At 56.5% G+C, this 26355-nt stretch overlaps 2 protein-coding genes across 51 annotated transcripts; one reads left to right on the plus strand and one right to left on the minus strand.

Annotated features, from left to right (window-relative positions):
• Nucleotides 1-409: 409 nt before the first annotated feature.
• CELF3 (CUGBP Elav-like family member 3) lies at nucleotides 410-12409 on the minus strand. Of its 50 annotated transcripts, none has more exons than XM_040999283.1 (14): nucleotides 11431-11575; nucleotides 10081-10163; nucleotides 5340-5388; nucleotides 4849-4974; nucleotides 4689-4768; nucleotides 3752-3892; nucleotides 3441-3582; nucleotides 3055-3204; nucleotides 2677-2742; nucleotides 2598-2600; nucleotides 2451-2512; nucleotides 2384-2402; nucleotides 2023-2106; nucleotides 421-548 (listed from the first exon to the last, which is right to left on the minus strand). In XM_040999283.1, exons 1-14 carry the CDS (start codon nucleotides 11573-11575, stop codon nucleotides 421-423), a joined length of 1278 nt encoding a protein of 425 aa, XP_040855217.1. The 50 variants fall into 50 exon arrangements, with proteins under 50 accessions (XP_040855222.1, XP_040855220.1, XP_040855223.1 ...); XM_040999259.1 differs by having other exon boundaries at nucleotides 1963-2106; XM_040999277.1 differs by having other exon boundaries at nucleotides 3749-3892.
• Nucleotides 12410-17503: 5094 nt separating this feature from the next.
• Nucleotides 17504-26122, plus strand: RIIAD1 (regulatory subunit of type II PKA R-subunit domain containing 1). Its single transcript, XM_040999063.1, has 5 exons — nucleotides 17504-17613; nucleotides 18007-18083; nucleotides 24362-24408; nucleotides 25512-25639; nucleotides 25968-26122. Exons 1-4 carry the CDS (start codon nucleotides 17518-17520, stop codon nucleotides 25580-25582), a joined length of 291 nt encoding a protein of 96 aa, XP_040854997.1. The 5' UTR covers nucleotides 17504-17517; the 3' UTR covers nucleotides 25583-25639; nucleotides 25968-26122.
• Nucleotides 26123-26355: the final 233 nt, after the last annotated feature.

The raw sequence follows: 26355 nt of genomic DNA on the forward strand, positions 1-26355 counted from the left end.
CTGCCTGAGCAAAAACCCCTCCCACTTAAGGCCACAGGGAAGCCAAGACCCAGAGATTCCCTCGGCCCTCTAGTACCTGGAACCAGCCCCCTTGCTCCCTAAATCATGCTCCCCTAATTCCAATCCATCCCCAAGGAAAGCCAGGAAGAGAGAAACACACAGACAGATGGATGTTGACCAGACACAAAAGACCACATGTGGTGAAAGATCCGTGCTGGAGACAGGACACAGGCAGACTTGGCTGTCTGCTTGGGTCATAAGGGGTGTGTGTGTGTGTGTGTGTGTGTGTGTGTGTGTGTGTGTGTGTGTGTGTGTGTGTGTGTGGCAGGGTGATGCGGGGAAGGCCCTGACTGGTGTGTACAGGGGGAAGAGGGACTGCAAAGAGAGCACGCAGACAGGAGCAGGACCCACCTGGGGCCCTCAGTAGGGCCGGTTGGCATCCTTGGGCCGCTTCAGCTGGACTTTGAGGCGCTTCATGCCAATCTGGAAGCCGTTCATGGCCTGGATGGCGGCCTGGGCACTGGCTGGATTGTCAAAGCTCACGAAGCCTGAAGCGAGAGGGGCTGTAAGGTCTGGCCCGAATGGCCTTCTCCCTCCCCTGGGCCTTGCCTCCCTCTCTTTGAGGTGCTCAGAGAGCTGCCTGCAACCAGTAGGAGCATTGACTGGGTACACCCAGACAGGCCCCCACAAACTAGAACACTCCTACCATTGTTTCCTGCAGTACCCTGAGTACGGGGAACCAGCCTGTGAACAGCCACCACTTCTGGGACCTCCAAAGGCTCCTAAGGCTGGGAGGACCCTACAGGCCATCATGGAGGAGCAGGGAAAGCCTACTCTTCAAGTCTTGCTTTTTAAAAGCAAACAGCCTCAGACCTCAAGCCCAGTTCAGAGACCGGAGAGCGTGGGTCTGGCCAGCTGCTAAGGAGAAGAGAGGAAGCCAAGATTTCCTGGATGAAGAGCTGAGCCTGGTTGTTCAGTGTATCGCAGACAGTTCTTTCTAGGGCAGCACTACAGCGCAGCAAGATGGCGTTCCTAGTTCCTGGCTTCAGCCTGGCCCACACTTGGCTTTTGTGACCATTTGGAAAGTTAAACAGGTGATGAAAGACAACCCTCCCCCCTGACATTCAAATACTTAAGTCTTTTTAAAAAATGGTTCTTCTGGGATCCAGCACTGTGGATAATGGGTAAAGCCACCACCTATAGAACTGGCATCCCATATGGGCACTGGTTCGTGTCCTGGTTGTTCCACTTCTCATCCAGCTCCCTACTTGTGGCCTGGGAAAGCAATGGAGGATGGCTCAAGTCCTTGGGACCCTGCACCTGCGTGGGAGACCTAGAGGCAGCTCCTGTATTCTGTTTCAGTCTGACCCAGCCCCAGCTGTAGTGCTGTTGTGGTGATTTAGGAAGGGAACCTGCAGATAAAAGATCTCTGTGTCTCTCCCTTTCTTTCTGTAACTCTGCCTTGCAAATAAATAAATCCTTTAAAAAATATATAGAATCTTCTGGAGCATTCATTTGGCTCTATAGTTGAGAAGTTGCCCCTGGGCATGCCTACACTCCATACTGGAATATCTGGGCCTGAGTCCCAGTTTGGCTTCCAATCCAGCTTCCTAAGAGGCAGCAGGTGCCAGCTCAGGCATTTAGGTTCCTTCCATTCACATGGAAGATACAGCTGCAATTCTAGCCTACTGGCTTTGGCTTAGCCCAGCTGCAAGTGTTGCAGCATATGGAGAGTAAACCAGTAGATAAGAGATTCTCTCTCGCTCGCTCTCATCTTCAAATAAAATGAACATGGAGAGGGAAAAAACAGAGGCTCTTTCATAGACTCTTGGCCAAACATTGGACTCACTACAACCATAAAAATGCCTCCAAATGTATCAAACTTTGGCATAATCTGGAGTTTGACCAAAAACAAAAGAGAAAACGTGCCACAGTTTGTGTCTTGGATCAGGGTTGTCTTACCAAAACACTTGCTCTGATTGGTGGCCCGATCCACAAAGACTTTGGCTGAGATGACATGGCCAAAGGGTACAAACATCTGGAGGATCTCAGAGTCGGTGAACTCCTGGGGCAGGTGGTAGATGAAGATGTTGCAGCCATCAGGGCCTGGGTGGCGGCAGAGACCCAAGGAAGAGTTCAGGGATTTGGAAACACAGTCAGGAGTCAAGGCACCAGAGAAAGCAGGTGCCCGAAAGAGCTGCCCATCCCAGTCCCCAGCCCTGCGGGCCAGTGCGCCTGGGCTTCCTTGCCACCGGCTTCCACCCCAACACTTGGAGCAAGAGCTGGCCTTGGCACAAGGCAAGAGGGAATGCCCAAGTCCACACACAAATGCCTGCCCATCCTGGAAAGCTCCCGGTTAGCAGAGCCTGGCCCCGGCTGGCACCTTCTCTTTGCTGCTGTTGCTGCTGCTGCTGCTGTTGTTGCTGAGGAGGTGGTGGGGGCTGCTGGGCAACCAGGGCTGGAGGCTGCGGGAACGCAGGTGCAACCAGGCTGTAGGCTGCTGGGTAGGCTGCTGGCGTGGGGAGAGCAGAGAGAACAGGTGATGCTTCCCTGACTCACCGAGCCAACCCTGTCTCCCTTTCTCCTGCCTAGCCAACAGCCTCCACAGGGCCGAGAGCCGCCAGCCAGGCAAGGAGATGCCCCAGTCCTGACCCCCAACCCCATGCAGGTCCTCACCTGTGTAGTGCTGCATCCCCGCATAGGCCTGCTGCAGGGGGTCCACGGGTGCTGCGGGGCTCTGGGCTGTAGAGAGCAGCACGGACAGTGAGAGTGGGCCTGGGACATGGGGGGAACCACCCACCTCCCACTGCAGCACCTCTTGGAGCAGAGGCTGGTGGGTGGCACAGGGACCTCATCTGGGCATGGAGTTTGAAGGCAGAATGCACAAAGCATGGGGAAGGAGAGCGCCCAGCATTTGGAAGACCTGGGTCTGCTGGGCGGCTGGCCCTTTAAGCCTCAGCTGGCCCTGCCCAGAAGCAAGGGGGAAGCAGCCTGTAACCCCAGAGCAGGCTGGCAAGGGGAGGTGCGGCAAGACTGGCAGACAGGGTGCCCCACCTGGGTAGGGGTGAACCCCGTTGGGATACAAAGCATCAGGGGCAGGCTGCCCAGCGGGCTGGGTGGGCACCGGGCTGTAGCCGTTGACGCCCAGGGCAGCAGGGATGGCAGAAACGGGCGTGGCAGCGATGGCAGGAGGGGTGCTGGTTCCTGGGAGAGAGCGACAGAGACAGAGGAGAGAAGCAGACACACACACAGAGAGATGCAGAGAACGAGTCAGCGAGACCAAGAGCAGGTGCGGAAAGCAGGCTGTTTTCTGACCCCATCCCTGTTGCCTCCCCTCATTGCCCCTGGACCTCCCCAGCTTCTCTTCCCACCTCCATCCACTCCACCCACCTCCCGGCCTTGCCCTGGCCATGCCCAGCCCCACTGTGCCTAGGTCTTACCTGAGGACGGGGTGATGGGGGTGGCAATGAGTCCATTGGCATTGATGGCAGCCATGTGCTGCATCTGTACGGCAGCCATGGTGGCCATGGGGCTGAGGTAGGCACTGTGAGCTGCTACCAGGGCCGCCTGCTGCTGCATCAGCTGCCGGGTAGGGGGACAGCCAAATGGGGCCAGGCACATACCCACAACCACCTGGGCCCTCAGCATTACAGGATGGGAGCAGGACACTGGGGGCTGGGGAGAAGGGTGGGCTAGCAGGTGGATGAGCCAGGCCCCAGCCCCTGCCCCCTCAAGGATCAGTGCTCACGGCCTGGGTGTAGGCGCTGTAGGCTCCGAACTGGAGGGCGATGGGGCTAAACATGCCCAGCTGGGTGGCCACCTGCTGCATCCGGCGGAGACCACGTTCCTTCTCCGTGTCGGCGAACTTCACCACCAGGCTAGAGGAGGCACCCTGGATCCCGGGGGCCCCATGTGCAGGTCAGAGGGACACATCAGAGCCCTCAGGACTGGTCTCAGCACCCACCGCCCCAGGACTTGGGCATCCAGGGAGCACCTAGCCTCTGACTGTACCTGTTATGTTTGCTCAGTGTACAGGCACCAGGGGTCTGGGAAACCAGGAGCTGGTCTGCAGGGGTGAGGCCTCAGCGCTGAGAGCCACAGGCGGTGCCTGTGCTCTCTTAGGATGCTACACCTGCCCCCACAGTCCAGGTTCTGGTGAGATTAAGCTTGGGGCTAGGAAACCACAACTGTGAACTGCAAACTACAGCCCAAGTGCATTGTCCCAGAGCCCTGGAATTCCAGAGCCAGACTGGGGTTTCCCAATTATTTCATTAAGACCACATCCTCCTGAGTCCCTGTCTAGTGCTCTCCCTGGAGCCAGTGCCATTGAGAGGCCTGGGGGTACACAGGATCTCTAAGGAGTGTCCTGGTACTTTAGCAAATGAGGCGGAGGAGGGGGGTTGGGCAGTGTGTGGGAAGGTGGCAGAGAAAGAGAGAGAGATGGAGGAAGAGAGAGAGAGATGGGAGTGTTGAGGAATGGAGGGGACCAGAGAGGAGAGAAAGGGAACAGAGTGAAGATGCAAGTGGACCATCAGAGGCAGAAATACCAGAGGGTCCCCTGGTGCTGATGGGGCTCTCCTGCCAGAGCATTCCTTTTGCACAAAGTCCTAGGTCCTCTCCCCTGCCCCAAGGACGGCTCTTCTGTGAGCAGCAAGGGCAGATGGCAGTGCTAGGCAGCCAGGACTCACCGGCAGGGTCCGGCTGCTGTGAAGGGTGTTGATGGCTGCCTGGGCCTCAGCATGGGTCTGGAATTTGACGAAGGCGCAGCCTGGTGAGGTAGAGGAGGGAAAGGGTGGGTGCCTAGAGAACACAGCCCATGGGGGCTCAGTGGGGAGGGGGCGGGGCTACCTTTGCTGGTACCGTCGGGCCCACGGAGGACGGTGCACTCGTCTATGGTCCCGAAAGGCTCGAACATCTTGCGGACATCCTCATCTGTCTGCTGCTTCCCTAGCATCCCCACAAAGAGCTTCCGGTCTTCTGGGGGGCAGGGCGGGGGAGAGGGGATAGGCACAGGAAGGGGGCGTGCTCAGGGGCTTTGCCAGCCCCTTCCCCACGCCTGCCCTGGAGCTCCGGACACTTGTCTCTCCCTCCCCTGACTCTGAGGCCCAAGGGGTACAGATGTCTTGAGTGCTCAACCCAGGGCTAGAGGGCTTCAACAGATCTTTTTGGGCCTCAGTATAAGCCATCCCTATAATGGGCTGGATCTCACCTCCTCCAGACACCCCGTCTCCTACCTGTTCTCTTTAAAGATTTTTGTTTTCCCCCTTAAGAAAAGCTGTGCTAAGTCCTAGGCCTAGGAGTGGGAGGAATAGGACCAAGTTCAAAGGGACACAACCTACCTCCTCGACTCTCGCTGTCGGCCGGCTTGACCTGGATGGGCCTGTTCATCTACAGGAAAGAAGGGAAGACAGCTGCTGGGCAACCCCTCTGAGGCAGCCCCCCACTCAGACCCTGGGTCTTTGCGGCCTGCAGGGGAGGGCCAGGGTCTGGCAGGTGAGAAGATGCCCCAGGACAGAGGCTGGCCTCCTCCCACCACAACAGGGCCCAGGGCAGTTGCAACTCTCGTGAGGGAAAGGAGCCTGATTGTGGAGCAGAGTCCAAACTAGGGGCTCCTTTCTGAAAGCTGTCTCAGCTCTCTCTCAAGGAGGGAACCAGAGAGGCTACCCCATGAAGTCCCAAGAGAAGGGACCCAAGGAGACCCCCCCACAACCAGAGGCCCAGACTTCCTTCTGACCCCTGGAGGTGTGTCTGCCTCTCCTTCTGCCCCCCTACACCCCTTGACCCCAGGGGGAAGGCACTCGGGCAGCACAAAGGGAGCAGATGCCCAGTCTCCGTAGCAACGGGAGAATGCGCACCATGGCAACCGCCCACTCAGCCTGATTTATCCGTCCCCGTCGCCCTGGCGACCGTGGTGACGTCATCACTTCTGCTGCTGCTACACACACACACACACACACACACACACACACACGCACACACACAGGGAAGGAGTTGGGGGGTGGTAAGAACAGGGTATAGGGTATGCTAGGGGGTGGAGGAGTTGGTGGAACCTGGGAGGTGGGGGAGGGGCTAGGGCCAGCTTCCTGATTCTGGAGACAGGCGCACAGAGCAGGCCGTGCAGAGCCCACACTTGCCCTTCTCCCACCTGCCTCCTCCTCCGGCAGAGCCAGTCCTGGTTGTCTGGAGGGAGTAAAGGCCGAGCCATGTGCCCTGGGCACAGCAGTGCCCCCAGGAGCCCTGGCCTCTCCCAGCCCTGCTTTTGTTCAGCTGTCAGCGTGGCACAAGGCTGGAATTCCTAGTCCCACTTTGGGTGCTCTTGCCTGGTGAGAGGACTTGGAAATGCTGCCCACAGTTTCATTGCCTTGGCCAGGGCGTAGAGCCCCATAGGCACCGAGAGGGAGGACAAGGAGATAGAAGCTAGCGTCTGAACATTTTTTGCTGTGAGTAACCAGGATTTTGATTGCTGATGGTGGAGCAGTACTGATGCCATCGATGCCCCCGAAACATTCAAATCAGAGAAACCATTGTGCAGACAGCGGGGCTGGAGGAATCCTTGAGGAAGGCAGACCTGGTTGGAGGGGTAACCTTAGTGCTCACAAAGGGGTGACCGACAAGCCGCTTCTTCTCTCTGGCTCCCAACGCCTCTCCGAACAAGGAGGCAGCCCTCTCAGGTTCTTCACCAGTCCTTCGGCTCTGGTGTCTTGGCATCTGGATACCTCATGTGGCCTCCCGGAACACGCACGCGTGAAATAACAGCTGCCCCTGCCTTGTCCCACCTCTCAGGTGTCACACCGGGATCCAATGGAAGCCCCGTCCCCAAGGATGCTCCTCCCTGAGCCCCGCCCTCCTCGCAGCTCCCACCCACCCATCCAGAGCAGCTGGTGGGGAGGGTCACGGGCACACAAATCCTCTGGCCACCCTTCCCCCCTACTTTATCTCCCAGCAATCCGAGATTATCCCATCCAAGGTCCAATCTCCTTTAGGGATGTGTGTGCGTGTGGGACCAAGGCCCCAAATCAGCTGCTCAGGGTCTGTGGTCCTGCTCTCAGGCTGCAGTGAGCAGGAAATTCCCTCACAGGCATCCCAGCTGCCAGCTCCCTCTCCCCCACTGCCTGTACCCCCTTCCCCCGCTGCCCACCCCCCCCCATACACACACATATACACATACAGACAGAGGCAGAATCCAAACCAGGGTCACTGACCCGTTCCACGGGCCCCCGGGGCTCTGCTGTTCTCATCCCAGCTGGGGAACCTGGGGCTCAGGGAGAAAGGGATGCTAGTCCCTCCCAGCACAGCTTCCAGGTACAAAAATAGCCTGTCAATAGCACCCCCAACCCCCCCGCCATCCACACACACCCAGCTGGTGGGGGTCCTGCACAGAGACATGCCCGGGTGCCCAGGCGCACACCCAGTAGCACCCACACCACATTCCCAGCCTTCTTCCTGGCCTGCCACTTCCTGTGCAAAGCTCAGCTTTGTTAGTGCTGCCTGCTCAGGCACACCTGCCCCCTCCCTTGAGTCCGGCCGTGCCCTGTTTACCTGGCAACCTGCAGGCTCCTCCTCCTCTTTGCCTTCCTGGCACCGTCCCAGGGCCTCCCGCAAGAATCAGGGGATATTTTGGCCCTACCAGGCATCGCTGTGCCCCCAACTGTCTCCCCAACACTACAGCCCTCACTTGCAAGAAGGCTTCTCCTATCTACACAGTCTCATCCCCTAGGGGGCTTGTGGCCCAGCTGCTCTGGGCTTCACACTCAGAGCAGGGTCCTCGCCACCTCTGCCTGCTGCAGGCTGACAGGGACAGGCCCATGTGGGGGCTCTGGCCCACACTGATGCAGGAAGTGGTGGCCAGTCGGGTGTCCCCACTGCTCCACAGCCTCCAGGAGGCCAGACATTGCTCACAGGACAAATCCAGGGAACTGGGACAGAGCTACTCCTCCAGGGAGCTCTCAGAGGTGAGGAGACGAGACTCACCAGCCACAGGTTCAGCCTCTCCATTCTCTACAGCCCAACATGTCACCCTCACTGGATGGTACCTTCTAGATTCTGGGGTGACAAGAGCTGGGGAGCAAGGAGAGGCTGAGCACACCCATTGAAACAGAACCTGAAGGTTGGAGGGTAAGAACTTCTAAACTCAACATGCAAGAAAGATCTCTCTCTCTCTCTCTCTCTCTCTCTCTCTCTCTCTCTCACACACACACACACACACACACAGAAAAGCTGAATGTCCTCATTCCAAGAGGGTATGCAGGTCAGACAATAAGAAGAACTTCCCGACAAACTGTTCACAGACACCCAGGACCCAGAATAAGGCAGATGGCAGGGGTAAGCCATTTTGGGGATACAAAGAATCAGGTGGGGATTCCTCATGAATCTTTGCTCCCCTCCACTGCCCTGTCTGTACTCCCTAGGCTGTTAGGGTATGGGGATTCCCTCTTACAGGATGGAATCCCTCATTTTCTACAGAAAGCTTTCAAGCCCTTCTGACTTCTGTCCCTTAAATCCGGGGCAGAAGGAAGAACCAGCACACAGGCGCAGAGCTGGACAGTCATTCATCTGGGTGCCCTTCTCTCCCCTTCCCAGTCTAGGCCTGATTTCCTGCACCCAAGATGGGGCTGTGCCTGGGCCTCACCGGCAGGTGCAACACCTGTGCCCCAGCTAGCACCCACCCCGAGCCAACCTTCTCCTCCATGACCCCACTCTGGTCTCCCTTTTTTTCTGCCTCATCCTTTTCCCCCAGTCCCCTCTTGGTTTCCATGGTGGGATGGGGTGGGGGCAGCAGTGAGATAAGGAAGCAATAGAAAAAGACACACAGCAAGGAAGATGAAAACGGTTGATTCGAGAGGAGAAAAAAAGGAGGACCAGATGGAGCCCAGGCTTCCCAAGGATATGTGTACCCACACCCCCACACATCTGGCCTGCTGGACGCTCACATGCATGCCCGAGCGCACGCCTGCCCTGAATCCTGAGCCTGCTCATACACATGCACGGGCCCTTCCCTCGGCGAGGCAAGGCTGTGCTGGCCACTACCTGGGATGCAAGAGCCATGGGGAGAGGGCTGGAGTTACCTTCCTACCCCTGCTGCAGGGGTGAGGCCACTGAGGGCTGGGTCCTGGAGCTGGGAAGGGCTCCCAGTTGGGGGGATCTGAAACAGTTCTGTTTGTTCTTAATCATCTCCTTCCCCCTTCTGTGTTGTCCATTTCCCTCCCCGGAAGAGAGGGCCCAGTGGCATGGTCCCCACTTCCTGCATGGGTGGGGGAAGCGGGGAGAAGACGCTGGGACAGGTGTGTGCCCAGCACTCAAGCCATGCTGAGCAAATGTTTGCTGAAGGCAGGGGTGGAGTTAGCACTCAGGAAGTACCTCCCGGGGTGTGCAGGCTGGGAGAAAGCAGTTGTGCTCAAGTTCCACTGAAAGCAGACCATTTGAACTCCTGGATGCCCTCCCTCAGTTGCCCACCCAGATTCAGGACAATCTGCAAGGCCAGCTACAGGCAGCAGGCAGAGATGTGCCCCCTCGCACTCCCTAGGCACCCCCTGGCAGCGCCAGGCCATAGTCTCCACCTAGACCTCTGCCCCACTTAACCTGGCCCGCTCTGCTCTGCTGCCTGGGGCTCCTGAGGCAGTTCCGAAGCCAGCTCCAGCAATGCCAGTCCAGCAGGCCCCAGCTGCCTGCTCTCAGGCTCTGGGCACCCCTCCCCCACCTCCCAGGCACCAGGCTGCCTCTCCAGAGCCACAAAAGAGTGCCTGGTGGGGGGGGGGATGGGGAGGAGGAGTCCCTTGCTTGCCTGGACTGCCCCCCCCACCCCCGGAATCCAGAATCTTCTTGCCACACCTCCAGCCCACCAGTGCTGTCCCACTCCCCAGACTCCATGTTAGCCCCTAGGCAGGCTGGGAAGTGGGGAAGGGACCTGGCTGGCTCTTTCTAGCAAAGACCTTCTGGCCAGGTCATCCACAGCCAGAACAACAGATACTGGAAAGACAAGACAGAGGGACTTTCTTGTGAGGAGAGAAGATGGACAGTACCCTTGGGGCCCCGGGGGGCTAGCAGTGCTGCTCCTAAGGCCCTGCGAAGCGTGGGACTCACCCCTGGCAGTGTCTTCTGTTCGTGTAGGGCACTCTGGGCCTTCAGGGCTGAATCGCGGGCACAGTACGTCAGGAAGGCACATCCTGGGGGTGGGGGGACACAGGCAGAGAGACAGGGTAGGGATGAGGCCCCACTCTTCCCTGCCTTGAGCTGTTCCCTCCTTGCTGAACCTCAGCACCAGGAAGCCTGCCTCTGTCTGTATGCTGGGGCCAGCAGGTGTCTGTCTGGGCAGGAGTGGACACCTGCCCCAGACCAGAGGCCTCGGTGCTGGTGGTGAGGGAAGGTGAGAGGATGCTTGGGTGGGAGTGGGGTGGGGGATCTCCAGAAACGGGGCTCCGTGGGGTGCCGAGGCACAGTGGAAGGACAAATGAGCACTAGGCAAATGTGTGAGTGTGTAGTGTGAGTGTGGTGTGTCAGGTGTGGTGTGTATGTGAGTGTGGTGTGTATAGGTGTGTATGTGTGCTTGAATGTGTGGTATGTATGTGGGTATGGATGTGTGAGTGTGGGTGTGCTGAGTGTGCGGGCTGTGTGAGTGAATGTGTGAGTGTGTGAGGTCTTCCCTCTGCCCCAGCTGCTCTTCTTTATGCTTTCTCTTTTGCTCTGCCTCCCTCCATCTTGGTCCCGGCACCCCTCTCCTCTTCTCACCACTGTCTCCTCCACCCTCAGCTTTCCCCAACTCCACAGGAGGCAAGTGGAGAAGGTGGATTGAGGAAAGCAAAGCTGGAGTGCCTCTTCCCTGGGCCCAGTGGAGGGAGGGAGGGAACAGGCCTCATGGATCCCAGCACTCAAACTCTGGGCTGGCCCTGCTGAGCCGGACACCACACAGCCCGAGCAGTGCCCTTCGTCTCTTAACTTTCCAAGTCCTGCGCATGTCCCAGATCTGCCCAGCCTCCCTGCCCTGCTCCTCAGGTCCCTCTCTCCAGCCTGGGGTCTGCTCACTCCTTCAGGTTAAGCACCTGACCCTGTGCCCCATCCCCCATCCCAGCCTCATTTGAGGCTTTTTGGACAAATCCCCTGCACACACACCTGCCTGGTTCTGGATCCTCCAAGCCAGCTCTAGTATCTCAGTGGCTTCTCAAGTTCACCCCCACCCCCTACTCCCCAGTCTTTGGCATGCACATCCCTGTAGAGCTCTTAAATAAGTCTTTACTCCAAAGAGGCCCTTGTGGTCCTTGTTCCCAGTGGTTGATCCTTGGTCCCCTAGTTGGTCACTCTAGTTTTCTTCCAGCCACACTCTCAAGCCCCCCTGGAACTTGACTGCTTTCTTCCTTTCCAGCCCCTGCACCCCTCCAGCTTGGTCACCTCCTCCCCGCCTCCCAGCCTCCCAGCCCTGCTGGGCCGACCCCTCACCCTTGTGCAGCCCGGTGTACTTGTCCTTGATGACAGTCAGCTCGAAGATCCTGCCAAACTGTTCGAAGATGGGCTTCAGGTCCTTTTCCTCCAGATGCCTCGGGATCTGCCCCACAAACAGCTTGATGGCATCCGGCTCCTTCATCGGGGCGGCCCAGGAGGAGGGGCCGAGGGGAGCAGGCCTGGGGGGAACTGCCTGACAAGGAGTGTGGCGAGGGCTGGGATGAGGGGGTGCCTGGCTGGGGCTGGCTTGTTCTGTGGCCCCCAAGCACGCTGTTGAGCGGAGGGGGTGTTCTTCACACAAAGGAGGCCCAAAAGCAGAGGGCCAAGGGGTCAGGGGTCTAGGCAGATACTGTCATGCCACCAGGGGGCATAACCCAAGCAAATGATCCCCCTCCCAGAGACTGGGCAGGTGTCCCAGGGAGGGGGGTCAGTGTGGCCAGGACCTGGAAGGCTAAGGTGGCAGCTGGGGCGTTGGGCTTGAGGTGGCGGGTAGGAGTGGGAGACCTGAGGGTGCAGAGGAGCGCTGGGAGTGGGGGAACAGGCCTGAGGAGGTGGTAGGGAGGAGACTGGGGTGGGGAGGCGGTTAGGGGCCTGGTGTGGCAGTCAGCAGCATCAGTGAGGGGGCCCACTCCTGACGTGGGGCAGGTGGAGCTCTCGTTGGCTTCCCCGGGGGAAGACACCTCCCCTGGTGGCTGATCCTTCTGCTGGGTCCGAAGATCCCTGATGCCAGAGGCTTGATCTCTGATGGCGGCAGGGCTCCGGGGGTCCTTCTGCCCTGCCGCCCCCCACCTTCAGGTCCTCCCCCTGAGCCCCCCTCCCACCCCCACCCCGGTCCCCGGGCCTGGGCTGCTGCTGGCTGCTCCCGCCGCAGCTGGGGCTGCCTGCCTTCCCGGTCACCTGGGTCCCGGAGCTCTGCTCTCCGGCCGTGCTCTCCTCAACAAAAACCTCCCCCCTCCACACCCCCCTCCCCACTCCCACCTCCTTTCCCCTGACAGCAGTGATGTCAGTCTCAGGGGTGGAATACAAATTCTCTACCCGGGAGAGAGACGCACAATTCAGGCAAGAGCCACGCCCTCTTTCTATCTCCTTCCTCCCCGACTGCCTGCCCGCCCCCAGAAGAGCAGCTGGTCCTGTTGATAACAGCCCTTCCCCCATCTTACTCCTCAGTCTGGAGCTGTGGGCAAGGCACCAAGATGGAGAATTTATAGAGGAGCCCTAAGGTGGGGTCCATTGTTCCGGGGGCTGGAGCTGTCCCCGGTGCTGAAGAGAAGACCCAGGAGATGGGAGCTGGGGGTTTGGGGGTGGGGGAGGGAAGATAGGGGATCCTGACATCTCGGAAGAGTGGGGAGCCAAGAAAAGAAATCAGGGGGAAAAATAGAAGAGTCGGGCAGGTGGAAGGGGAAGGAAGGATATGGATGTGGAGAAAAGCAGGTCGTGGGGTCTGGATGGAGGGAGAAGGGGCAGAAGGGATGGAGAGGGAAAGCCGAGAGAGGGGGGCAGGGTGAGGGGAGTGCAGGAAGAACTGTTTTCCAGAAAAGGAAGCAAGAGCAACTACAGCTCCGTGGCATTTGCTGACAGCTCTCCCTCTGGGGGGTTTGTGTGTACAAGAGCGTGGGCGGGGAGGTGGGAGGTGGGAGGGTGGCAGGCCCGCTCTCACTTGGAAGCTCCTTGAAGACCGGGGCGCGGCTGAGTTTAGCATCTGACTGTTCCCAGTGTCTAGCACTGTGTCTTGCTCATGCCTGGTGGGTATGAGCAACACTTCATGTAAAGAACCCCGAGGCTAGTGGATTCCCAAATCCTTCCGTGGGAAGCACCACAGCTGGGCAGCTCCCGGCAGAGAGCCCCATTCACGCCCTCATTGGCTTCCGCTGTCTTTCAGAGGGTTCTCAGAGTGGAACTCTCCTGGGAGCAGGGAGCTAGCAGAAGCCAGGGGAGGCCATCACTCCCCTATGCAACATCTGGGGGTGATCCACGCACCCCATGATCTCAAGGGAGTTTGACCCCTGCCCACACTGGACAGTCCACAGAGGCTCCAGGCTGCAGGATGCACCTGCTGGGGCTCAGGAAGCAGCCTTTGCTTTCCCTCAGCTGCTCACCGGCTGTGGCACACACTCTTCCTCTCTCCAGCCCAGCGTGAGGCCTTGGGGTCTCTGAGATGTACCCCAGTGGAAATCCCTAAGCCATCGTGGCAGGCGGGTCCCTCTCCTGAAGATGAGAGGATAGTACTTCGATGATGCAGCATCCCAGGTGCTGTTTCAAGGACTTCACACCTGCACCTCTGACTTTCACCACCCCCCTTTGACACAGGTTCTAAATGTCCCCTCCATGGTACAGATGAGGAAACAAAAGCTCAGGAAAACTCAATAATGTGCCTTGGAAAAGAGGTGGGGCTGAGATTGGAGACAGCCAGCCTGGCTCCTGAGTCACACATTTAATTAAACATTTTATTTGACAGGCAAAGAAGGGGGGGTGGGGGACTCAGCACTCCCCATCTTCTAGCTTACTGTCCAGACACTCATGTCAAACACTTCCTCTCGGGTCCAGAGCCTGTGTTAAGCCTGGTCTTTTTTCCCCTTCTGCCTACACTGAAACCCTGGGGCAAGCATAGTCTGTTCTCCTGTTAACCAACTGTCACCCTCCTTGGCCTGGGCCTCTGTGGCCTCGAGCTACTTTCTGCCTATGTTTGAGTGAGTGTGTAAGTGTGCATACCTGGCTATACTTCATCCTGGGGATGCCCGGGTCTGCTCAGTAGGGTGCCCTGAGACAGGGGTGGGGCTGGGCGAGATGTATGAAGTCCCTGCAGCCTGCGATTAGGAGATGAGATAGCCAAGGGGCAGGATGGACAGAAGTGCAAATGCTTCTCCAAATTAGCTCTGCTCTCCTCGGCCCCACCCTGCTTTCCCTTTGCTCCCTTCTAATGTGATCTCGATATTTATGGAGACGCTAAACAGACCATGCGAGGAAGGAAAAGGGGAAGACCCCGCAGCTCTGCTGATTCTATTACTCTGTGTTTCTCAGCAGCATTGCCGCTTGCTGCTTGTTCAGGCTTGGGGCTAATTGTATTAATTGAACTATTAAACGATCACAAAAATGAATTACAGTGAACTCCCTTCACGCTTCCTCCCAGTCGGTGACTGGGAAGACAGCTGTGGGCAGCAAAATGCCTTCAGGCCTCCCTGTCTTGGCCTGAGGTCCCGGGATGGGAGTGTGAGAGGAGAAACTGCTGCTTGCTGAGTATAACTGTATGCTCATCTTTGAAGTTCTTTAGGGCCCTTGGGGTTGGGAGACACAGGGGGTAAAGATAGGGGAAAAGGGCCCAGTGTAGTAGCCTAGTGGCTGAGGTCCTTGCCTTGCACATGCCAGGATCCCATATGGGTGCCAGTTCCTATCCTGGAGGTCTGATTTCCCATCTAGCTCCTTGTTTGTGGCCTGGGAGAGCAGTTGAGGACGGCCCAAAGCCTTGGGACCCTGCACCCGCGTGGGAGACCCGGAAGAGGCTCCTGGCTTCGGATCGGCATAGCATTGGCCGTTGTGCTCACTTGGGGAGTGAATCATTGGACGGAAGATCTTCCTCTCTGTCTGTCCTCCTCTCTGTATATCCGCCTTTCCAATAAAAAAATAATAAAAATAAATCTTAAAAAAAATCTTTAAAAATTAAAAAAAAATCTTAAAAAAGAAAACAGGAGAAAAGAAAATCTCTGCCTGTGGCCTAAAGGCTCAACCTGAGCCATTTCTGTCCAGGAAGAAACTTCAGAAACAAGTGCTCAGAAACCAGGCTTCCCTACCCTAATTCCTGCAAGACACTTCCTCTGCCCACCCTCCCTGGACTTAGCCTCTTTCTTCTCTGTGGTCAGTTTTTCCGGAGCGGCCCTAGCTCTACATAAAGCCAGTACTGCCTAGCAGTGGGTGAGTTAAACCTGGGACACCTGCTTCTCCTGTCGGAGTGCCTGGCTCCAGGCCTGATGACGACCTGCTGCAACGCCCCCCATGGAGCCCGCCCGAGTGTGCGGGTTCCTGTCACCCACGTGGGAGACCAGGATGGAGTTTCTGGCTTCTGCTCTGGCCCTACTGCTGTGGGCTTTTGCAGAATGAACAGCAATGGAACGTCTCTCTCTCTTTCCCTTTATCTCTTCCTTTCTCTGTGTCATCTGCCTTTCAAATAAATAACTAACTCTGGGCCCCTGGCTTCAGACTGGCCCAGTTTCAGCTGTTGCAGTCATTTGAGGAGCGAACCAGCAGATGGAAGATATTTCTCTCTGTCTCTTTTCTCTTTAAATATACCTTTCCAACCTCCCCCCAAATGAACAAACAAACAAACAAAAGGATTGGTCATATAGCTTTCTGCCCTTAAGCGGCCTCTATTTCCAGTGGGAAAGGCAGCCAGTGTGATATGTGATGGTGAGTGCCGAGAGGCAGGCTGATAAGGAAGGAAGTAGCCTCGCTCACATGTGGGCCTTTGCGTCACAGGATGCAATCCTGCCACAAAGGCATGATGGATGCTGAAAGCACAAGAACATCATGCCCTAAGGGACCCTGAGGAGGACACAGTTATGCTTGCGTGGGCACGGGGAACGAGAGCGGAGAGCCTAGGAGTGTATGTGTCCAGGGGTTTGCCAGTCCAGCTTCCAGCAGGGATAGAACTCAAACTACGTCTACAACTTCGAGATTTCTACTAACCACATTCAAAAAATAAAAAGAAACAAGGGAGCTGACTGTTTTTTTTTAAACATAAAGATTTATTTATTTGGGCCCAGCATGGTAGCTTAGTAGCTAAATCCTCGCCTTACATGTGCCAGGATTCCATATGGGCACTGGTTCATGTCCCATCTGCTCCACTTCCCATCCAGCTCCCTGCTTGTGGCCTGGGAAAGCAGTAGAGGATGGCCCAAAGCCTTGGGATCCTATACACACATAGGAGACCTGGAGGAAGCTCCTGGATCCTGGCTTCAGATCGGCTCAGCTCCAGCCTTTGCAGCTGCTTAGGGAGTGAACCAGTGGATGGAGGATCTTCCTCTCTGTCTCTCCTTCTCTCTGTAAATCTGACTTTCCAATAAAAATTAAAAACATATTTAAAAAAAAATATTTTACACTGGGAGCACATCTAACACTCTCAGCCACATGTTAGGTGATGAAGAGCCACAGGTGTCTTGCGGTCGCCTCTGGAGGGTCCCACAGTCCCCTCTGGGGCAGGGGACTAGGAAATGTCATCCCTGGCTAACCTCTGCTCTGCCGGAAAAACACCAGCTCTGACAGATGGCAGCTTATCTCCCTCACACTGTATTCCCTCTCTCGTCTGAAAAACAAATAGCCCAGATGGGGTTCCTGGCAAGAGGCGTGCAGCCCACTCCTGATGTGCCTGTCCTTGCTCCTTGGGACAGCTGTTCGCACATCTGAGAAGGCAGCCTCCCTTCGGGGGTTCCTTGCTGCAGCCTCTGGGAAGGCAAGGCTGGGCTGGGCGCTGCCTCCTTGGGTGTCGGGAGCTGGGCAGGCCCTTCCCAGTCGGCTATTTTCAGCTCTCTGGCTTTGTTAAGTGGATCCTTGGCAGAACCATTGCCTTTTTCTTCCTCTATTCAATTGGGAGTGGAAGAAATAACTTAGGATGTAGGAGGGGCCTAGGGGGAAGCTGGAGAAGAGAAAATGAATCCTCACAGGATGTCCCTCAAGTCCCTTCCAAGCTTCTTGATGTGAGCACATCCCTTCCTCTGCAGAACTTAGTTCCAAGGGCTAACTTGGGGGCCAGGGCGAAGGCGGAGGCCTGGTTCCTTCCATCCCCAGCGCCAGGACCTCCGCCACCTTCCGTCCAAGTGACCCAGTTGGGATTCAGGTTCTGGCTAACCCTTTTCCTTGTCTGGCTCTGGAGCTGAGAGCAAAGCCTGTTTGGGGTAGTGTGGGGTCAGGAAGAAGAGCTCATTGCAAGTTCGCTGGCAAGCAGACCCGGCCCTCTCCAGCACCATCCAGGGCGCCCCTCTCCCTGCCTCCCTCCCTCAGGACCCTGCCCAGCCCCCTCTCGCCCCGCCCAGCAGGGCCGGACTCGGGGGCGGGGCCTCGCAACCCGCGGCCCGTCGCCTTGACAACCGCGACAAGATGGCGTTGCTGCCCAGCGAGCTGCTGAGTGGGCTGCTGGGACCCGACCCTGGGGTGCTGAGCCCCGAGCAGCTGGAGAAGTTGCGTGAGTTCAAGGTACAGGCACGCCCGCACCCCCCTGATCTCCATCATCCAAGGGCAGCTCCCCTAAGACCGAGACCCTCCCCCAGACAGGCAGGAGAAGAGGAGCGGGAGGTCGCTGGGGAGGAGAGGAGGGGAGTTGGGGAGACCGCCCTGAGGGGCAGGACCTGGACACCGAGTGGAAGAGCAGTAAGAGCGAAAGCTGGGGTCGGGTGGGAGAGTGGAAACCCACTCGGGTCAGCCGCCGACCCCAGGTAAGGACACCTGAGCGTAGCTGGAGGGCAGCAAGCGCTGACTCGCTCACACCGAGCTTCCACTTGCAAGCATGCGGAGGGTACGCGCTGGGCACCTCCAGGGTTGGGAACTGGGTGTCTCCTGCAACAGAACCCTTTGCTCTTGTACGCCTAGATTCAGACTCGGATTGCCAATGAGAAGTATCTAAGGGCCCACAAAGAAGTGGGGTTTCTCATCAGTGGTTTCTTAAGGTAGGTGGTTGCCTATCCCAGCGTTGGGTGGCCGGGGAGAAACTGGAACAAATCTCCTTGGAGTTCCATGAATCCGAAAGCTCCCCTTTGTTTTTGTCCTTTTCAAATGTGAATCAGAGGGGGCTAGATGGAGCTCCCACTCTTCAGGTGCCGGCCAGGGCTGGGAACTGGGCCGGGCAGCAAGCAGCCAGGAAGGCATACTGGGTCTCCCATTTGGGGGGTGTGAACCTGATTCCTGGGACCATTATGACTAGTCCCTGGGTCTGTAGGAGCAGGTCACTGGAGTAAGGAGCTCGATTCTCATTCCCATATGGGACGTGGGGTCTGTCAGCTGGACTGCTAGCTGAAATGCCCAGCCCTGTGTATTTCTTTAAACACTCCCTAACATTGCTTAAAGTTAAAAAACATCCTGAGGTGAAATTTCTTCAAACTCTGAGATTTATGGCACCTAGGATTTCCCTCAGGTATCTCTGCATTCTTCTTCTCCTTTTTAAAAGGCAGATTTACAGAGAGAAGGCAGCTAGAGAGAGAGAGAGAGAGAGATCGCCTGTTCACTGATTCACTCCCCCGGTGACTGCTTAGCTGGTGTTGGGCTGATCGAAGCCAGGAGCTTCTTCTGGGCCTCCCATGTGGATACAGAGGCCTACGGACTCTGGTCCTCCTCTGAAGCTTTTCCAGGTCCTAAACAGGGAACTGGATTGGAAATGGAGCAGCTGGACCTGAATTGACACCCATATGGAACGCTGGCGCTGAGGGTAGAGGCTTATCCTATTATACTCTGAGGCTGGCCCCTCAACATTTTTTTTGTTAAATATTTATTTTTATTGGAAAGGCAGATTTACGAAGAGAAGGAAAGACAGAAGAAAGATCTTCCATCCACTGGTTCACACCCCAAGTGGCTGTAATGGCCAGCAGCCAGAAGCTTCTTCCAGGTCTCCCATGTGGGTGCAGGATCCCAAGGCTTTGGGCCGTCCTCTACTGCTTTCCCAGGCCACAAGCAGGGAGCTGGATGGGAAGTGGAGCATCCGGGATTAGAACCGGCGTCCACATGGGATCCAGGCTAGTGAAGGTGAGCCATTGTGTCAGCCCTGCCCCTCTGCATTCTTAAGAATATGCATGGGCCCGGTACAGTGGCCTAGCAGCTAAAGTCCTCGCCTTGAACATGCCAGGATGCCATATGGGCACCGATTCTAATCTTGGCAGCCCCACTTCCCATCCAGCTCCTTGCTTGTGGCCTGGGAAAGTAGTAGAAGACGGCCCAAAGCCTTGGGACCCTGTACCTGTGTGGGAGACCTGGAAGAAATTCCTGGCTTCGGATCAGCACAACACCGGCTGTTATGGTCACTTGGGGAGCAGATCATCAGATGAAAGATCTTCCTCCCTGTCTCTCCTCCTCTCTGTATATCTAACTTCTTGATAAAAATAAATAAATCCTAAAAAGGAGAAAGAATATGCATGTTATTCCCTTTAACTGGGGAAGATTTAGCCTTGGGAAGCCCAAGCAGAGTTGGCGTGCAGGACGCTGTCCGTAGCTGGGGCGAGCTTTTCATAATCACCCGAGAAGCTTCCTCCGTCACACACGTCTGAGACTCCCTTCCCTCTCTGAGAACCTTACTGTAGGAAAGTCTCAAGTGTTGGAAGATACTCCCTTGTTGTTGTTTTGTAAAAAGGCCAGTTTCCAGTGTGTCCTATAACAAACTCTTTCCTGCCCAAAGCCAGACTTTCGAGCCAGACCTTTGCTTTGTTGCAGGATATGACTGAGATCACACCGGACATGTCTAAGGTTTATTAAGGAGTCTTTATTTATTTATTTATTTATTTATATTGGAAAGTCAGATATATAGAGAGGAGGAGAGACAGAGAGGAGGATCTTCTGTCCGGTGGTTCACTCTCCAAATGACTGCAATGGCTGGAGCTGAGCCAATCTGAAGCCAGGAGCCAGGAGTTCTTCTGGGTCACCCACATGGGTACAGGGTCCCAAGGCTTTGGGCTGCCCTTGACTGCTTTCCCAGGCCACAGACAGGGACCTGGTTGGGAAGCAGGGCAGATGGGATTAGAACTGACATCCATATAGTATCCTGCCATGTAAACCAAGCTTGGTGATAACAGGAAATAGCACTAGAAATAGCAAATCACAAGTCCATATGGCAATCCAGTCAATCATAACCCCAAGAGAAACAAATGGTCATTACCCTGAAGTCCATCCATTAAGCTGAAGACCTGTGTCCCAGCTTCCCCAACAATATAAATTATCCTAAGAGACATGCAACAAATAACCTGGACACACTCACAAAGCTGCAGAATTCACCTTTCCCTGGCTTCGCTGCCCACATTCCACTACTGCTAGGCCTCACCTCTCCTGGAACTCCTGACAGCACACAAACCAGAAATACAAAGCATCTTAGCACTGCTGTCTTCACTGTCCCGCCTAAGCAGTGAACAGATGGTGAGGAATACAGACACGCAGGGACCATGATCAGAGCTACCTGTCCTCAGAGTCTGTCCGTGGGAAGCCAGAGAGCAAGCAGGTACTGGGGAGGCCAAGAGTCGGAGTGCTAGCGAGACAGACACAACTAGACACAAGGCGGCTCGTGTCATTTCCCTATGGCAGATGAGAAAAGTTCAGCTCAGAGAGCGGAGGTGCCTCTCTCAGGCCGCTGAACTGAAAATCAAACCCAGGGCTCCCCAGTCTGCCGGGGCTCCCAGCCAAAGGCGGGGCTCTCTGAAGTCAGCCTGGGGAGAGGCACATTCCCTGCCCCATCCCGAGTCTCACTATTCCTGTTCTGGTCAGCCTTCCAAGTGGCAGCAACTCTCCGAGGACAGATGGGAGAAGGAAACCGGGAAGGCTGTTCCCCTGGAAAGCTGAAGGTGAGGCCTGAGCAGGAGGTAGTTTAGACACAATGGCTCAATGGCTAAATACTCACCTTGCTAGCAATAGAATCCCATATGAGCATCAGTTCATATCCCGGATGCTCCACTTCCCATCCAGCTCCCTGCTTGTGGCTTGGGAAAGCAGTTGAGGACGGCCCAAAGCCTTGGGACCCTGCACCCACATGGGAGATCCGGAAGATGCTCCTGGCTTCGGATTGTCTCAGCTCAGGACATTGCGGCTGTTTGGGGGAATGAACCAGCAGATGGAAGATCTTTGTCTCCTTCTCTTTGTAAATCTGCCTTTCCAATAGAAATAAATCTTTTAAAAACAGTGTAGGGGTGGTCTGTCAGTTCCCGACCTAGGGATCAGGTGTGCCTACATGGTTTTGGAGTTTTTATTCTGCAGGAAAAAGAATGACTGTGTTCCTATTCTGGGGCATTGCAGCAGTTCCAACAGAGAAATGGAGGAGGGATGTTAAAAGCCTGAATTAAATCCTCGTTCGCATTGCTCACCAACAGCAGGATGGGAGCACTGGGGGATGGCGCATGAGGTGGTGTTCTGCTGCCATGTGAGGGGTGGCCCTGTCTTTCTGTGTGGCCAGGCTGTTTGCAGGAGAAAGAGGTGACTTCCCTGACCCTACATCTCCTTCCTCCCGCCCATCCCTTCCCTTCCCCCAGCACCAGCCAGGTCTCCCTGCTTTTCTTTGTGGTGTCCCTGAACCTACCCTCCAGGGAACCCCTTACCCCTTTAGGCCTTTCCTTTTTGGGGAGGGGGTTGGCTGGGGACAGGTAGGTTTGTAGGATAGGGGGTTGGTGATAGTGATGTTTTGTTTGCCTGATTCCAGAAGGAGCTAGAATCCGCCACTCACCTGCCGGGGATACCTCACATGATTCTTCCTGTGACAAAGGCGGAAGGTGGCCAAGAAGACAGAGTCCTGACCACGTGTCTGTGCTGTCATTTTCTTCAGATTTACTTCTTTATTTGAAAGGCAAAAGTACAGAGACAGGCAGAGAAAGAGATCTTCCACTCATTGACTCCCCAGATGACCACAAGGTCGGGGCTGGGACAGGCCGAAGCCAGGAGCCTGGAACTTCATCAGGTCCCTCACGTGGGTGTCAAGGCCCAAGCACTTGGACCATCCGCTGCTGCTTTGCCAGTGCATCAGCAGGGAGCTGGATGGGAAGTGGAGCAGGTGGGACTTGAACTGAGCTCATAGATTCCAGTGGGCTCATAGTGTGGGTAGATTTCTACGCAGGGCTCTGCCCCCACCCCCTGGCCCCGGCTTACAGGAAGCCCAGAGAAACTCCCAGCTATGCTAGTTAGTGAAGTGAATTTCCCACCTGCGTTCCTGGATCCTGGTATTTTGTGACTGTTTGGCCACGGCTCTCCAGGCTGCACCCATCAAGACACCAGTGTACAGAACCCCTAACACTGTGAATCTGCAGAGGGAACAGCAGCAGTGTCACTCATGTTCGGCACCCAGAAACGTTTGGGGGTGTAGAGAGGAGAGCTGTGTGAACCTGTAGGAAGGCCTTGCTGGGTGTCTTCGTGGATTCCCAGGCAGGTGGATCTTGCCCACATCCAGCCCTGAGCATGTCAGCCCCAGGCTGGGAGAGCCTCGGGCGCCTCCAGAGCACCCGCGGTCCTGCTTGGCTCTTAGCATCTCAGGAAATGTAATTTGCAGAGAAGTGAGATATCCTAAGCTGGGAGAACTCCCAGGCCTGACTGCCCCTAGCCGCCTGTGGGAGTCCCTTCCAGTTATCCCCCCACCCCAGGACTGGAAGGTGTCCTGACCCCTCGGAGCGCAGCCTGGCTTGCCTTTTGCCTAATTGTGCTCTTCTGGGCTTGGCTTCCTCTCGGCAGCATCGGGCACCCTCACCTCTGTGTAGTGTCCCATTGTGCAACTGTAGTATACTCATGCACTACTTGCCTGCTGTTGTCCTTTTTTTTAAGATTTATTTTTAATGGAAAAGCTGACTTTACGGAGAGGGAGGAGAAATCAAGAGATCTTTCATCCACTGGTTCACTTCCCCAAATGGCCACAATGGCCAGAGCTGAGGTGATCTGAAGCCAGCAGCCTGGAGCTTCTTCTGGGTCTTGCATGCAAGTGCAGGGTCCCAAGGCTTCAGGCCATCCTCTACTGCTTTCCCAGGCCACAAGCAGGGAGCTGGATGGGAAGTGGAGCAGCTGGGACACAAACCTGTGCCCATGAGATGCCGACTCAGCAGGCAGATGACTAACCCATGTACCGCCACAGCACTCCCACTGTTTTGTTTCCAGTTTAGGACAAGTCTGTGATCCCTGGCATTCCAGGCCCGCCTCACATAGCTGCCTTGGCATTTTCCCACCGCTTGACCCCTGACCCCACTCCTTGCTGTGCAGACCCCTGACTCCTACCAAACTGAACGTCTCGGATTCTCCCACTGCCATCTGGGAGCCCAGCCATTCCTTGAGTGCTCTTGTGGATGCTGTGGGTAGGAGAGTGGAGGCGAACTGGCATCTCTGCTCAGAGAAAGTCCCATCTGGAGACAGAAGATGCTCCCAGCTTGGTCCCGACGGCCCCCTGTGCCTCTGCTGTCCCTCTCTCCCACCTGCCGTTGTATGGGATCAGCTGTGCAGGGCCCGTAGCCTCCCTCTCAGTGCTCGCTGGAGCTTCCTCGGCCTTTTGAAACATTTAGGAACTTACATGTGCTCTCCCCCTTGACGTCACTGCTTGGAGGTCAGCCCAGTTTATCTTTAAAAGAAAAAGCAACCCCAATGCCTCATATTGGATACAGTTATTTATCACGGAAGGAGAACAAGAGTCTTAAAGCTGGAGAGGGGAGCTTCCTGGGCTGGGGTGGCCTCAGCCCAGAGGACGTGGAAGTGGGGCTGGCAGGATGGGGCAGCCCACAGCCAAGGGCACGCGCTGCCTTAGGAATTAAAAGGCCGGCTCTCTCTACTTACTGTCTTTATGAACCTGGGTACATGATTGCCCATCAAGAGTCTGCCTTCTGCATCTGTGAAACGGATGCATTGCACAGACAACGCTGCGGGCGTGCTTTATAAGCCACAGAGGGCCAGCGTGGTGTCTGTCCCAGGGTCTGCAGGGCCAGTGACCCTCTGAAGCCATCTTTGCAGCTGTTGATTGTGGTCATCCTGCTGCCCTAACTGGGAATGCATGCCTCCATTTTCTCAGGACATCACAGGTTGTGGATCTGTCCCTCTACCTGCGAGCTCCATGGGAACTCGGCCACGCACTCTGAGTCGGTGGCCATGCAGGGCGTTGCACTCCTTGCCTCCAGTTCTTGAGCTGGAGTGAGAGGGCCTTGGCCAGCAGGAGTGGGCTGCTGGGTTCACTCCCGAGGTGGCTGAATACCTGCTCTCCCTCCTACCCCACCCACCCCACCCCTGTATGTTTTTCCAGAGAACTGTTCTTGAAGAGACCAGAGAACATCCGGGAATTTGCTGCAGGTGAGAAAAGTGGTGTCTGTTCTGGGTGGCAGAAAGCTGGAAGAAATACTGAGAATCCTGATTCAGGCAAATCCGGAGCTATCCCCCCACCCCAGGGGAGCCCCCAGTCTCGGCGGTGCTCCTTCCTCGGGTGACCTTCTCCAGAGGTGTCTCCACTCCCTGGCACATGCTGGGGGGGTGGGCAGGTGGACAGGGCCTGGGGTGGGGCTTCCTCCTGGCAAGGGAGGGGGGGATTCTGAGTCCCAGAGGGAGGCCCTCCTGGCTGCCCTTCTTGCCCCACCCTGGCTGCCCTTCTTGCCCCACCCTGGCTGCCCTTCTGGCCCCACCCTGGCTGCCCTTCTTGCCCTACCCTGGCTGCACACCAGCGGCACCTGGGAGCTTTTAAGAAATGCTGGTGTCCAGACGCCACCCCAGGAGGTTTTGATTTAATTAGTCGGGGGCGAGGCCCGGCATCCACAGTTTTAAAGGCTCCCCAGGTAATTCTAATGGACTGCCCGAGCTGGCTGAAGGTCAATGGTATTTAGAGGAAACATCCGGGCGGGGCCCACTGCCGTGTCTGTCTGCACCTCAGCACGTGTCTGATGTACAGTGTGGGGAAGGGGGCAGCGTGTACAACACCCCTCCTCCGTCATCACCCAGCTCTCCGCGGAGAGGATGCTCTCAGAGAAAGTGGGATGGCTCCCAGACAGGAGCTGGCAGGCCCAGAGGAGACAAGAATAACACTTGGCATGCATTTGGGCCCAGAGACTCCCAGAGCTGCCCGCCGTGACGGCGGCTCCCCACGTGTCAGCAAGCATCGGCCTGTGCCTCAAGTGTGGTGGTGGTGGGGGACAGCACAGCGTGCAGGCCACGGGTGCCAGCCCTGTGAGCCCTCCCTGGCAGGCTCGGGACTGCTGGCTGGGCCATCGGCCACAGGGATTTGCCACAACAGTTTGCTGTTAGCATCTCACACTGGAACCTCCAGCGACACTGCTAGGGCCACTGCAAGCGGCCCGCCCGAGCTTTGTGGCAGAGTGAGCGGGCTCCCTCCCAGTCCTTCCCTCCCTCCCCCGCCACCCCCTCCCCCAGCATAACTGATGTCTTCCTTTTGATTTTTATCCCAGATTATTTCACGGATCCAAGACTTCCCAACAAGATTCACAGGCAGCTAATTAAAGACAAGAAAGCGGCTTAATTAGCAGAATCACGATGCTCGGCTGTCAGGAGAGAGCAGCCGGGATCCAGCCTCTGGGTGGGTGTCAGCCTCACTTACAGGCCGAGGCTTCTTTCTGCTGTAGGGCCCAGGGTGGGAAAGCCAGCAAACGTGGGAGCTAAGGGGAAGCTCCATGCACATTTGGACACTGTTTTGGGGAATCGGGGGCCAGAGAGAGGCCTAGGGGGCAGCAACAGGATGAAATCACACACTCCTCACCTTCAAGCCAGCCTGGGCCGTCTGGGCTACCCAACCTTGTTATTCCCCAAGTGGTGGGATGGTTCCTGAAGCCATTGTGATGGTGGGATTTCACTGTGTGGGCGGGAGGAGGCCACCCTGTCTGAGCAGGGCTCTTTCTGTCCTGCAGGGTCGTCGGAGGCAGCAGGCCTGTTGCCCGCACCCGGGTTCCCGAGCTGCCTCGGGCTCTGTCTGCTGTCTGAGAGAGGCTTTTAAAAATCCTCATTAAAAACAGCCCTCCCTGCTCCCTCTCTCTGCTTTATCTCACTGGGAAGGATGAGGACCAACGCCACGACCGTGACCATGACTGGCTTGCTTTTCATTGGTTGACCTCCTGCTGGGGGTGGGGGGCCAGCAGGGGTACCAAGAAGTGGGGTGGGGCTCTGAAAAGAGCAGAAAGAGGGAGGCCACGCCCCAGGCCTGCTCTCCGTGGTCCCTGGAAGCGGTGGTAAGAGTAACTGGGCTGGGAGGACATCCAGAGAGGAGACGACCAGGCATGGAGGACCAACTCACTGAGG

The sequence above is a fragment of the Ochotona curzoniae genome, unplaced genomic scaffold, assembly GCF_017591425.1.
Source record: "Ochotona curzoniae isolate NIBS_2020 unplaced genomic scaffold, NIBS_Ocur_1.0 scaffold_1037, whole genome shotgun sequence".
NCBI classification, from domain to species: domain Eukaryota; kingdom Metazoa; phylum Chordata; class Mammalia; order Lagomorpha; family Ochotonidae; genus Ochotona; species Ochotona curzoniae.

Coding starts and splice junctions, on each gene's coding strand:
- RIIAD1 (XM_040999063.1), top strand. CDS start 17,518: ATGGCGTTGCTGCCCAGCGAGCTGCTGAGTGGGCTGCTGGGACCCGAC. Junction 18,084..24,361: donor CTCATCAGTGGTTTCTTAAG/GTAGGTGGTTGC, acceptor ATGTTTTTCCAG/AGAACTGTTCTTGAAGAGAC. Junction 24,409..25,511: donor CATCCGGGAATTTGCTGCAG/GTGAGAAAAGTG, acceptor TTTTTATCCCAG/ATTATTTCACGGATCCAAGA.
- CELF3 (XM_040999300.1), bottom strand. CDS start 11,575: ATGAAGGAGCCGGATGCCATCAAGCTGTTTGTGGGGCAGATCCCGAGG. Junction 4,978..5,339: donor CGACAGCGAGAGTCGAGGAG/GTAGGTTGTGTC, acceptor CCTGCCCCCCAG/AAGACCGGAAGCTCTTTGTG. Junction 3,893..4,688: donor ACAGCAGCCGGACCCTGCCG/GTGAGTCCTGGC, acceptor CCCGGGATCCAG/GGTGCCTCCTCTAGCCTGGT.